Source organism: Ursus arctos, unplaced genomic scaffold (assembly GCF_023065955.2).
Source record: "Ursus arctos isolate Adak ecotype North America unplaced genomic scaffold, UrsArc2.0 scaffold_29, whole genome shotgun sequence".
Lineage (NCBI taxonomy): Eukaryota > Metazoa > Chordata > Mammalia > Carnivora > Ursidae > Ursus > Ursus arctos.
In genome coordinates this window covers 4,872,125-4,884,947 of record NW_026622974.1, presented here as the reverse complement: position 1 = coordinate 4,884,947, position 12,823 = coordinate 4,872,125, and the positions used below count along the sequence as shown (strand labels likewise).

Here is a 12,823-nt window from a genome sequence, read left to right as displayed (position 1 = left end):
AGGCAGATGCTTAACGACTGAGCCACCCAGGCGCCCCCTGGCTTCCTAACCTTGAGAGGGTTTTAAAAGTTCAATCTGAGATTCCTTATGAAAAGTTCCAGCAAAGCAGACTTCAAAGTCTGTATGGTCAATTCTTGCTGCAATTATGTAAATCCTTGCTGTAATTGTGAAAATAATCAGCCAAGTTTAATGAGATTAGACTTATTTACAAACAAATTAGCCTTATTTCAACTATCTCTAATAGAAACGGGGGTCACTGTGAGACAAAGAATGTTTCAGTAATACACCTTTGTGGATATCAGATTCTATTGCTGTTATTTGTCTTTGAGGCTTTGTTCTCCACCTCTAAACTGGACTGGATCCTGAATTCTTCTAGTTTCCTCCAATATTTGGCTACAACTCTCCAAGCTAACATTTCCAAGTGTTCTCCCACCCTTCTGACTTGGAAACACTGAGAACTAAAATTGCCTTTTCCCAAAGTCATGCAAGCTGAAGTGGGACTTGATATAAACTTAAGAGAAATCACCACAATAGTTCATGTATAGACAATTTTTGTGCCTGTTACTGTGTGGGCCACTCAGAAAAGATCACCAGAGACATTCAAACTGCAAACCAGGAAAATCTAAGATCACCACTGTCTGTCCTCACTCCATCTGAAGATGCTTTGAGCCTGACATCTAGAAATCTCAACTGGCTGCCTTCAGAACTCAGAAACTGGGATCATAATCTCCTCCAAACATTAACTTTTGTTTTTTTATTTCTTTTGTTTCCATAGAAATACCTCTTATTAAATGCCTGAAACAAATAGTTCCACCATGTAGGCCTATTAAAAGAGACAACAGGCCCAAAATGGAGTCACTTATACTAAGCCCATGTCACCAAACCAAAACTAAATACCTAACTGCAGTTTTAGCCTCTCCCAGTAGGTAATCTTACCCTGTCAGTCTGGAATTTCCTGGTCAGCACTAGTGTTCTTTCCCCAAAGGAAGATGGCCTTGCTTGAAACAAATCTACTCTTTTGACAGTAACTTTATCATGCTGTCTTCTGCCTATAAAAGTCTTTCATTTTTGTATAGCTCTCAGGAGTTTCTTCTTGTTAGATGGGACGCTGCCCAATTCATAACCATTGAAAAAAGCCAATAAGATCTTTAAATTTACTGTTTTTTTGTTTTTTTTTTTAAACAGGCTTAACTTGGGGACCCCACCTGCATGACCACCTTCTGAAATGAGACACAACCCTTTAATTATTCTCAGGACTAAGAAACTGGTTCCACTGAATATAAAACAATCTAGGGGCGCCTGGGTGGCACAGCGGTTAAGCGTCTGCCTTCAGCTCAGGGCGTGATCCCGGCGTTATGGGATCGAGCCCCACATCAGGCCCCTCCGCTAGGAGCCTGCTTCTTCCTCTCCCACTCCCCCTGCTTGTGTTCCCTCTCTCGCTGGCTGTCTCTATCTCTGTCGAGTAAATAAATAAAATCTTAAAAAAAAAAAAAAAAACAATCTAACAACTCAAGACAGACTCAAATCTACTTATACCATATGGCTGAAGATGTTAAAATATTTCACAATATCAACCAAATCCTTGAACAGATTTTCAGGGCTAGCCAAATAGTCAGGATCATTGACCTGTTTTCATGGCTATACCCTTTCAAGTTTGGGACAACGAATAGAGACTGGATTTCAAACGATGGCCTATATAATTATTTAACCCTGACTTTTAACATACCAGCTATCCAGGCAGCTAATGTCCTCATCATTGACTCTGGCATCACAGGGTAGATTGTTATGTAAACCCTGACAGTTGTTCTCCCCACCCCCCCCCTTTTCATAATGAAGATGTCTGATTTACACTTGGACTGCTGAGGCATCCACTTCAAAGATGACTATCTCGAATAAACACATAGCCAGCCAAATGACTATTAGATAAAGTGCCAGGCCACCTCCCTCAACTGAGACTCCCTTGTTTTAGAGTTCTTGGTTGATTTCAATAACTGGCCATTTTTGGGTGCTTGGTTTTTTGTTTTCCTTTTTCTCTCTTCCTGTACTTTAAATTCTCGTTTCGTTTTGTTTTTTAAGATTTTATTTGATTGAGAGAGAGGACAAGCCAGGGTGGGGGCCAGAGAGAGAGGGAGAAGAAGACTCCCCACTGATCAGGGAGTCTCCCCTCCCCACCTTGGGGCTCAATCCCAGGATCCCGAGATCATGACCTGAGTCAAAGGCGACATTTAATTGACTGAGCCACCCAAATGCCCCTCCTGCCCTTATTTTTTAAATTCACCCATGAAACTCTTGATTGCCACCCTCAATCCCAATAAAAGCAGAACCCCAGGCCTGTGCTAGTTTGCTCCCTCTCTAACTTTGCTGTGTGCCCAACTGGTGTGTCTTCTGAGCTCTAGGGCTTGTATGGAATAAACTTTTTTTTTCTTTCAAAGTTTCCTGAGGGTCACTGCTAAAGGGTGTCCTGCAATCATACTAAGAACACTGGTTTGGAAACAGGAGATGTCTGTGGGAAGCTCACTGGAGCCCAGGTGAGTGCCCCCAAACATTTCTAACCATAGCATTACCATCGCTAGGCTGAGATAGCACAAAACACACCCATACCAATTAAATTAGGATGTCTGGTGGTAGAAGCCAAATATCAATGTTACTTAAATGTTATCTTACTTAAATTTATTATTTTAAAGCATTATTATTAATAGCTCAAGATAGCACAAAACAGGGTGTGACCTGTATATTGTGATTTTTTAAAAGCTCTCCAGGCAGTTCTAATACGTAGCAGAGATTGGAAACAACTGACCTAAAGTAAATAAGATACTTATGGAAACACCAATAATTCAAGATTTAAATATGAGAAACACAGGTTATACAGCTGAGTAAGCACCGGAGTGTATTTAAAAAAAAAAAAGCATCAACAATTAACATCACCTTGAGAAAAGTGGCATGCAACTAACAATGACAGAAGATTAGTGGAAAGAAAACAATGAATTAAAAAACCTGAGTAATCAAGGCATTAATTCCTTATAAATTCCACTCACTGAAAACTGGAAGAATGTATAACTTTAAACATTTGTTAAAACCGTAACATGTCAGAAATCACCTTACTTGAAAGGAAGTGGTTTTTGTGTTGCACTGGAACAGATAATGCCAGAATAAAAATAGTAAACAATTTTCTTACATACACACACACACACACACACACACACCAGGGAAGTACCATGCTAGATACAAATAGCAGAAATGGAGTTTGAATAGGAAGCAGTGATTTAAGTCCAGCAAATATTTTACTGAGTAAACAAACACAAAACCCAATATGCAAATTTCAACAGATAATGAAGCTGCTGAAGTGTTCAATTTAGTATCATGCTGGAGAAAGCAAGACCTTTGTAAAGATGGAAAAATGAAACACATTCGCTGCTAAAAACCCCCCTTCCCGAATAAGGATTACATTCGTTTGAAGCCTTCAATGCAGACCTTCAAATGATCCAAACTGCACAAGCCATCAATAATTGCAATTATTCATCTTCAAATATCAAATATTGGTGCCGTTCAGGCGATAACACATCTAAGGAAAATAAGCACAAGTGAAGAGGGAGGTTTAAGAGCTAGCAAATATACCGTTTTCCCACAAGAAAATTCCTCTTAGGGGACCATACCGGGCCTTACGTTTCAGTGGACAATGCGTTTGTTTCACCGAATTTCGGTCCAACGTCACCACCAGCCACTGCTCTAGCATAAAACCAAGAGCCAAGACAACATGAAAAGTCTGAAAACAGCGATACCGAACGGTTCTAAATTCTCTTACCAATGTGGCAAGCACCTGGAAAAACTGCCAACCACGGACGCCAAAGATGCCGGGCTCGCTGTCCACTGGAAGGAAAATGAAGGGGTCCTGAATATCTGCCCCCTTTCCGGAAGAGGACCAGTCGGCTTCGACAGATTTATTCCCCGTGACGACGGAGAAACGGATCACAAGTCACAAACGACCCTTGCCGGGGAAGCCGCGCACTGCCCCGCGGAGCTAGGCAGAGTACGAGCGTTCAGTAGCCAGCAGTCGGAACAGAGATTAGACAGCGCGCGCAGCAAAAAAGCCGTTGACGCGCCTGCGCACTGCTGCCCTTCCGTCCTCCGCTCCGCCCCCTGAGAAGCAACCGTCACACCGGGGCCGCCACTTCCGCGGGCGCGTGCGCAGTGGCGAGTCGGGCGCGTGCGCAACCCCCGCTCCTTCCAGGCTGGTGCTTCTGCAGCTCACGCTCCTCCTCCCGCTCCCCACCCCCCAGTCCGCCGCGGCCCGGTACGGGCGTGTGGTCCCGCGAAGAGAGCGGTCGGTAGCTCGTGCTCCCGGGACGGCCGTGGTCCGCGTTTGCGGCGCGTGGCACTAGCCATGGCGATGGATCAAGTGAACGCGTTGTGTGAGCAGCTGGTGAAAGCGGTGACGGTCATGATGGACCCCAGCTCCACCCAGCGCTACCGGCTGGAAGCCCTCAAGGTAGACGGGGTCTGGCTCCCCGGGCCTGCCCCAAGACCCTCCCCCAACCCCAGCGGTCCCCCCGCCGCTCAGAGCCCCGCTGGTTTCCCGCCCACGAGGCCCTTGGACCTCCTACCACAACCCCGGGGGGCCTTAGCCTTTCCCCTCCCCGCCCTCCGCGCCTCTTCTCACTCCCGGCTTTCTCTACTAGCCGCGCCTGCCCTTCTCTCGGGACCCTCCGGTTCCTTGCTGCTTCTCATTTCACTACGACTTCCCACTGCCCTCTCCTCTCCCCACTTCTGTTCAGTCCTGCCCGCACCACAGCCGGATGCTTCTATTTTATTACCCCAAGCCCTACATCCCCTAGCCTTTCCGTGGCGCACGTGCCCATCACGTTCCCAATACCAACTACATTCTTGACTGTCTCCCCTGCATTAAAGGTTTCCTTGCACCCTCCTGAACCGTCCTAGTCGAGCTCCAGCCCCCTAGTGCCACTTTATTTACATTCTTACACCTCTCACTAATCCTCTTCTGTGTCTTGGGTTATTTCTGGGCTAATTCTCACAACCCTGCCCCCATGTTCTTTTACTGTGTTCTATTCTCAGGCTATTTTTCGCGAAGATGAACTTCTACCACTTACTTTGCATTTTAACAAGGGCACTTTGGTTTCCTGAAAGTAGTTTTCTTGAGTCCGGATGCTCAGCTCCCGGGTCTGACTCTCCTGTTGCAGTTTGGGAATGCTAATACAAATTGGGATGCTAATAAAGTGGGAACTTATTCCCACATCGAACTATGCGTGTGGGATGTGAGAGACGATCATTAGGAAAAACACTTGTGCATATATTTTTTAGAAGTTTTTATTAATTTCAGTTAAGTGCTGTGTAGGTTTTAAATGATGTAACTTTATAAAGTAGAGTGAACATCATTTGAGAAAATTTTATTTTTAAAAACATAGGTGTTGTCACAGGATTTGGAATGAGAAACAGTTGAGTTCTATTAGTTTGGTTTTTTGCTATGAAATATTAAAAATATACACAAAAGTAAAGAATAATACTACAGTGATCTTGTATATACCCCTCACCTAAATTCAGGAGTTATAAAGATTTTGCCACATTTCCTTTATTCCTTCCCCCCGCCTAACTTTTTTTTAAAGCGAATCCTCGAAATTGTCATTTCATCCCTATATACTTCAGGGGTATATCTCTAACAAATAATTTTTTACTCATTTAGGTCAGACTTTTTTCAACATTATTTGGCCATAGCATGGAAAATTTATAACTATCAAAGTGAAAGAAATGTTTATCAGTTCTTTGCTCATGTACTATTGATTTAGATTTTGCTGTTTAAAAATATAGCTCAGGTTGGAGTTTCTTAAGTTGAAGTTTAAAAAAAAAATTTTTTTTTAATCCGCACTCTCTCTTGCCTAAGGAAAATACTTTTTTTATTTCAGTTTTGTGAAGAGTTTAAAGAAAAGTGCCCTATCTGTGTCCCCTGTGGCTTGAGGTTGGCTGAGAAGACACAAATTGCCATCGTCAGACATTTTGGCCTTCAGATCCTGGAACACGTTGTCAAGTAAGGAGCTTTTGGACAGTACCACTGAAGTCTGTGAGAGAGCAAATCTTATTTCTTATATAACTCATAGAGATAATCTTTAGGCGAGTAGAAAAGAACGGTCGCCAAGAAGAAAGGAATGATCCCCAAGAGATTACCACAGCCTTGAGAGCACTCTTATTAAAGATTTAACCTTTCTCTTCTTCAGTTTCTTCATCCATGTAAAATACATGGTACATACTAAGCATTCTACATATATTAGCTGATAGTGGTTCAGTCAGTATTTATTGAGCTGCTACTAAATGCCAGCTGATCTCAAAATCTTTTACAATAATACAGCGTATAGGTAATTAAATCTCTGATTAGGCATTGTGCTTTTAATTCTTTTTTAAAGTTTGAGTGTGTTCTTTCTCTGAATGGCAAATCCGAAGCAGGACTCTACAAGAAAAACTGAAAACCCTTCCTAACTTGAGTCTCCTACCCCCAGTGTCTATCAGAAGAATCAGCTTTTAAGACTTAGCCATAGTTTTTGTGGGATTGTGTTATTCATAAGCCAGCACATAAAAAAAAAAAAAAAAAAGAGGAGTTAGTGGTATCACCATTTTATTTTCTGAGAAGCAACTGCATTTGTTGCGGTTGTCCCAGGTGTATATTTGCTTTTGGCCTATCAGTAAAATCAACGGGAAAAGCTAATCTGTGCACAAATTCTGTGTGAATTTCAATTAGTGGACCACTTCCTATGTAGGACTTTTTCCCAAGAATTTTTCTGTTGCTAGCATTTTAGTTGAATATAGAGTGTTCTTGTCCATTCTTTGAAGGGTACAAAATCAAAAGTATAATTTCTTGGTGAAATCACTAGCATAATATAACACAGAATCAAAGCTAGTCTCTTATGAAGACTTCTAATGTGGTTCTCTTGACCTTACACATTTTGGTGGCCAGGTTTCGGTGGAACAGCATGTCTCGATTGGAGAAGGTCTATCTGAAGAACAGTGTCATGGAGCTGATTGCAAATGTAAGGAATGATTGGTTGGAAGACTTGGGTTTCAAGGGTAGATTAGACTAAGAGCGACTTCTTTAGCATTTATGTAAAAATTCCCTAGTTCTACAGAGGTCAAAACAGCATGCTCAACAGGGCAGAGAAGATGAAACATTTTCAGCAAATGAACAAGATTCTTAGATCTAAATTAGATTGCACTTTGTTGTGTGTTTCCTTTTATTCCAAATTGAATTACTGTATGATTTTAACAATACAAAATTTGCTTGATGAATTAGTATCAGGAATTAGGATATAACTTTAAACATGCTTAAAATCCACAGCCTTTTTTCTTCTTTTTTACAAATAGCATGAAAAGTTGAATTCCCACCTTTTCCTCTCCAAAGTTGAGTGCCTTTAGTAGAAAAAAATTCCCTTCAAAATTATTAATCAACTTAGAATTTGTATTTTGCTAGTTCTTGGGAAACTTGATGGAAGTCCTAATTCATTAATCTCAATATCAAACTCCAGAGGAACAAAGTCCGATGAATAGTTTTTTTGTGTCTTACAATGCTAGAACTATCGGTAAAATATTTAGTTGCTTCTTCTAACTCTCTCAGTTTATCAGCTTCTTATTGTCCTCCTCATTTCTGTACTCTTTTACTTTGGCGCTCTTACAAAATGAAACAGTCAATATGAGAGTCTCTTGAGTTTGTAAAGGAAAACGATGTCTTCCTTGCTCTGTGCCACAGTCACTTTTGTTAGCTGATGCAACCCTTACTTAGGCTTTAAGTGAGGAAAATGCTAGTGGGAATGCAGGACAAGTGAGTCACCCCTGGAGAGCAGGTTTGCTTACTCTGTTTAGTTTAAAAGCAAGCCTGCTGAGGAGTTCTGTACACTTTCACAGCACAGGGGTTTTGGGTTTTTTAGGTTTTTTAAATTCAGTCTTGCAAACCTCTTACTATCTCTTACTCTTTTTCAGGGAACACTGGATATTTTGGAAGAGGAAAACCATATTAAAGATGTTTTGTCTCGAATTGTAGTAGAAATGATCAAGCGGGAGTGGCCACAGCACTGGCCTGATATGCTAATAGAACTGGATACCCTTTCCAAACAAGGGGTATGAAATACAACTATATCAGTTCAGTTTATTGGGGGGGGAGTTGTTCTGGAATTTATTTTGTCAACAGAAAGCTTTTGGGCATACCTATGGGGAAAAAGAGGTTTCAGTTTAATTAGCTTGTTTCTGTTGATACAGGAAACACAGACAGAATTAGTGATGTTTATCCTTTTACGACTGGCAGAGGATGTAGTGACCTTTCAGACACTACCCCCTCAAAGAAGAAGGGATATCCAGCAAACATTAACCCAGAACATGGAAAAGATCTTCAGTTTTCTACTTAACACGCTTCAAGAAAATGTAAACAAGTACCGACAAGCGGTAAGGGCTACCCCACCTCCTAAAAGTGGTTTTGTTGTTTGTTTTTTAAAGTTAACATAATCTATCAGCAAGGAATTAGGTGTCTAGTTCAGCAAAAGAACACCATTTTATCAGCAAAAGAGAAACAGTTGACAGGAAGAAATGGAACTAATTTTCTAAGGAACTCAGGTTAGTGAGTGCCCATGTTAAAAAAATAATCCTGGGGCGCCAGGGTGGCTCAGTCAGTTAAGCGTCTTCCTTTGGCTCAGGTCATGATCCCAGGGTTCTGGGATCAAGCCCCACGTTGGTTGGGCTCCCTGCTCAGCAGGGAGTCCGCTTCTCCCTCTCCCTCTGTGTGTGTGCGCGCGCACGCTCTCTCTCTCTCTCGCAAATAAATCTTTTTAAAAAATTAAAAATAATCTTTATAGTAAGAAAATTCTTAAAACAGTATAAAAATGGTAGATTCTTAATATTTAAGTATTTAATGCCCGGATTTCCAGTAGGTCAGGGTAGCATCTCTGTTAAATTTTTAAAAAATTTTTCCCTCTTGCAGGAAATTGCCAGGTTTTATTCATTTTGACCACATGATTCTTGGTGCAGTTTTCCCCTGCTACCTGAAAGAAGAGCATTCCCACAAAATCTTTTATAAGCCCAAATGGCATAGAATGAAGAAGAAATTACCATTAGTTTATATGGAATAATTTTTGAGCGTTCCCACACCCAAAAAATAACCTCTCCTTAGCTTTTCTGACACCTTAGGGACACATCTTGCTAACAGATACACAGAATAAATCAAGATAAAGCACAGATGCTCACAGACACAGTTCAAACTGTGGCTGCTTGATGCTGAGCTGCCGAGTGTAGTTCCTGGGAAAGGAACTTACTGATGCCTCTAAGTTCTTGCTTGTAAAACAAGCACTGAAAGCTATTTTTGCTTTTTGCCTTTCCTTAAAAGCAGAAGATCCTCTTCAGATTTCTTTCAGTTAGAGAAAACAGGTACTAATGTGGGTCTTGTGAAAGATCAAAGTTTCATAACACAAACTTGAAAAAGTGGGAAATACCTGTATTTGATTCTTCCTGGCGAGGTATTCTGCAGAAGGGGGCAAGCCAGATACCGTCTTTCCAACCATTGTCATCTTTAACAGAGAGCCTTTAGAAGAAAGCCATGTCGAAGTTAATGTAGTACAGTGGTTCTCAGCAAGGGACAGTTTTGCCCCGCGTGTTATCAAGCTAGGGGGTTGCTGCTGGCATCTAGTGGGTAGAGGCCAGGCATACTGCTAAACATTCTATAACACAGAATTGTCCCTCCACAATAAAGAATTATCCAACCCCAAATGCCAATAATATTGAGGTTGAAAAACCCTGATCTAAGGATGCCTGGGTGGCTCCGTCAGTTAAGCTGTCCACCTCTTGATTTCAGCTCAGGTCATGATCTCAGGGTTAAGAGACTGAGTGCCACGTTGGGCTCCTCACTGAGCGTGGAACCTGTTTAAGATTCTCTCTCTCCCTATCCCTCTGACCCTCTTACCCCCACCTAAAAAAAAAAGAAAAAAAAAAACAACCCTGATCTAGAATTCTTATTTCACAAAATAGTATGTGCTTATTTCACAAAATAGTATTAATTTTAATTAGTTATTTTTTACACCCCTGGCAATTTTTAGAGAAGCGCTAGATACTAACACAAATGACGGGAAGGTAATGTGAGGTGCTGGGGTGGGGAGGAACTCACGGTACATTCCTAATAAATGCCATATATTTGTTTGTGCTTTATGTATTACTTAATCCTCAACCCTAAGAGTCAGAAAGTGTAGTCTCCGTTTTACAGATGTAGAAACCAAGGTCCAGAGAATAATTATTGAAGATCCCCTAATAAATGGTTGTGGTGGAATTCAAGTCCCATTCTTTATACTAGAGTGGCCTATTTCCCCCCAAAATATCTCCCCAAGATTTTTTAAAAGAAAATGTCAGGAAAATATTTGCACTTAAAAACTTATGTGTACTGAGGGTGAAGGAGGTATTTTCCTTTTCACTTAGGATATTTGATCTGTAGGAGAAGGGGAACAAATTAGGACTCCTTAGATGCCCTAGCAGCCTAGCCAGCATGCCCGAGCAGGGGTGACGAGTGCTGGTCTGAGACATTAGAAACACATCCGCCGTGGTGTTTTTCTTCAGCTTCAGTTTCAGTTCCCTTCGTCCGTTAAAGCAGACTACCTCTTGTGCCCAAGACCAGAGCACACCGAGAGCTGTCTTGTGTATGTGGAACAAGTTTTGCTTGATAAGTTGCATCCCTTCTTCCATCCTTTCTCTCCTTTCTTCCCTTCTCTCTTTCCATCTCAGCTCCCTTCTCCCTTCCCTTTACCCTCTCTCCTTCCATCCCTTCACCTTCCCGGCTGACGAGTAGGTTTAATGGTAAACAATGATAGGATGAGTAGGCTCCCTGTCCCTGTCCAGTGACCCGGGCCCTGCACTGGCCCAGGGGGCGTAGAGAATTGGAGTGGGAGTGAAAAATTGTTGGAGAGGAGAGACTGGTCTTGTCTCTTGTCACTTGGGTTCCTTTTCCTTCTTGGGCAGCGTCGGTAGATGCTGGTGTGAGAGGGTTCTACTCCTCTCTGCTCATTAACACCTCGATTCCATCGCCGATGATGAAAGCGAACACTTGTCTGTTATTAACAAATGTATTTTTTAAATTAAATTTCAAGTTTAAGTACATTTGTAGAACAAATCCTTCATAGTCCTAATGGCAGTGAGTTTTCAGGTACTTCAAAAGTTGTTATTCCTGCTTCTGTTTCTCTGGGTCACCTGTCTTCAGGAGTTATTCTTAATTTTAATTTCAGAAGTTTTTTGGGGAAATACTAATTTTGCACATGTAAATTAATAAGCATTGTGTAATTATGGAATTTGAAGTATAAGGGTAGAAATCAGTTATAATTTACATTTACTGAATGGACATTATTTTTGTCTACGTAGCGTGTGATATTTTTGTGTGCGTGATTTTCCTGTAGTTCTTTCCATACATACATGGTCATAAATTATATTCATTTAACTTTGTCTCACTTTTTCCATTTATATTACATCATTGCAATATTCTTTTGCTAGTTATAACTTGTCTTTATTTTCACATGAAAAAATGCTCATACTTTGTTTTGAATTATATTTCTTTGATCCCTAGCAGTGTGGAACCTTATTTATTCATCTGTTGTATTTCTTTCTAAATGGTCTGCTTTGAAACGGTCTTTGTGGGCTTAATGTTGTAACAAATTTGGGTAAGCTCTTTAGATCTTAACTTTCTGTCATATTGCTAAAATTAAAATAACCTGTCTTTAGGGGAAATAGCAGCTAAATGTTCTTAATGCAGTTGTGTCTTTTCCGAGGTTAGAAGTTGAGTCTAGATTTAAAATCGTTATTCAAGGGACTTTATTAAGTGGGTGGAAAGTTATTACATAGCCTTTTGCTCATTAAAAACATTGGATCCTTATACTTCTTTTCTTTCAGAAGACAGATAATTCTCAGGAGTCAAAGGTAAGAGCTCTTGTGGAGTTGGAAGGAGACTGCTTTGAGGCTTTCAGGTACAGAGAGGGATACGCCTAGTGGAGGGTGACGTCAGCCTTGGTGTAGGTGATCACCGAGCAATGGTAGAAGGGAGTTAGAATTACCGTATTTCCGGTTTATCAGGCACGTGCCAGTATGATCTTACTGACATTGAGATGCTGTTGTCTCACAAGTGGTTGTGCGTCAAGAGAAGACCTTTGAGTTCCCTGTCTGGCTGTTACATGAGGACTTTTTTTTTTTTTTTAAATCGTTTTCTTTTTAGAATTAGAGAATAGAAGGAGCTCAAGTATAACCACAGCCTCTTTGTTAGTGAGGACTTAACGATTAAAAATTATTTCTTTTTACACAGGCCCAAGCAAACTGTCGAGTCGGAGTCGCGGCACTGAATACTCTAGCAGGCTACATTGACTGGGTGTCCATGAGTCATATCACTGCTGAAAACTGTAAGCTCTTAGAGATGCTCTGCCTGCTTCTGAACGAACAGGAACTTCAGTTGGGAGCCGCTGAATGTCTTCTCATTGCAGTCAGCAGAAAAGTAAGTTAGCACTTCAAACTGACTTCGATCCTCAGAGTCCCTGTGGGGTGTGTATGTGTGTCCGATCGTACGTTGTGGCAGAAAGACATTTGGAAAGTTTGGGATTTATTTTTACATGACACCAATTTAAATATCTGCCTCCAACCCCTTTGGACAGTAGTTTGCCGATATTGTAGGGTTCCATTGGCAGCATATTCAGAGATTTGTCGGGCTACCTTATTCTTGAAACCACTATGAATCTTGGCACTTCACACTGAGGAAACGATGAAAGTAATACTGAAACTTAAAACTCCGTGAATCTTAGGTGGCGGCTGCACTGGCTTCATA

The 12,823-nt window shown here is 41.2% G+C and overlaps 2 protein-coding genes across 12 annotated transcripts in view; one reads left to right on the top strand and one right to left on the bottom strand.

Annotated features, from left to right (window-relative positions):
* The window catches only part of POLH (DNA polymerase eta), a 37,607-nt gene extending 33,511 nt beyond the window's left edge, over positions 1-4,096 (bottom strand). For 3 of the 10 annotated variants that reach the window (XM_026507362.4, XM_048219583.2, XM_044387194.3), the window contains exons 1-2: positions 3,803-4,095; positions 3,472-3,562 (exon numbers count right to left, since the gene is read on the bottom strand). The gene's annotated coding sequence lies outside the window, so the exon portion shown is untranslated. Of the gene's footprint in view, positions 1-3,445; positions 3,563-3,663 lie in introns of all 10 variants that reach the window. The other 7 variants (XM_057304050.1, XM_048219582.2, XM_048219584.2 and 4 more) reach the window with 7 other exon arrangements.
* A 59-nt stretch (positions 4,097-4,155) lies between these two features.
* Positions 4,156-12,823, top strand: part of XPO5 (exportin 5) — a 44,408-nt gene continuing 35,740 nt past the window's right edge. Inside the window, exons 1-7 of one of the 2 annotated variants that reach the window (XM_026507370.4) lie at positions 4,156-4,486; positions 5,916-6,037; positions 6,959-7,031; positions 7,975-8,112; positions 8,251-8,433; positions 11,905-11,931; positions 12,311-12,496. In XM_026507370.4, coding sequence (XP_026363155.1) covers positions 4,382-4,486; positions 5,916-6,037; positions 6,959-7,031; positions 7,975-8,112; positions 8,251-8,433; positions 11,905-11,931; positions 12,311-12,496 — 834 coding nt within the window. In that variant the 5' untranslated portion in view covers positions 4,156-4,381. The remainder of the gene's footprint in view (positions 4,487-5,915; positions 6,038-6,958; positions 7,032-7,974; positions 8,113-8,250; positions 8,434-11,904; positions 11,932-12,310; positions 12,497-12,823) is intronic. The other variant, XM_026507371.4, reaches the window with a different exon arrangement.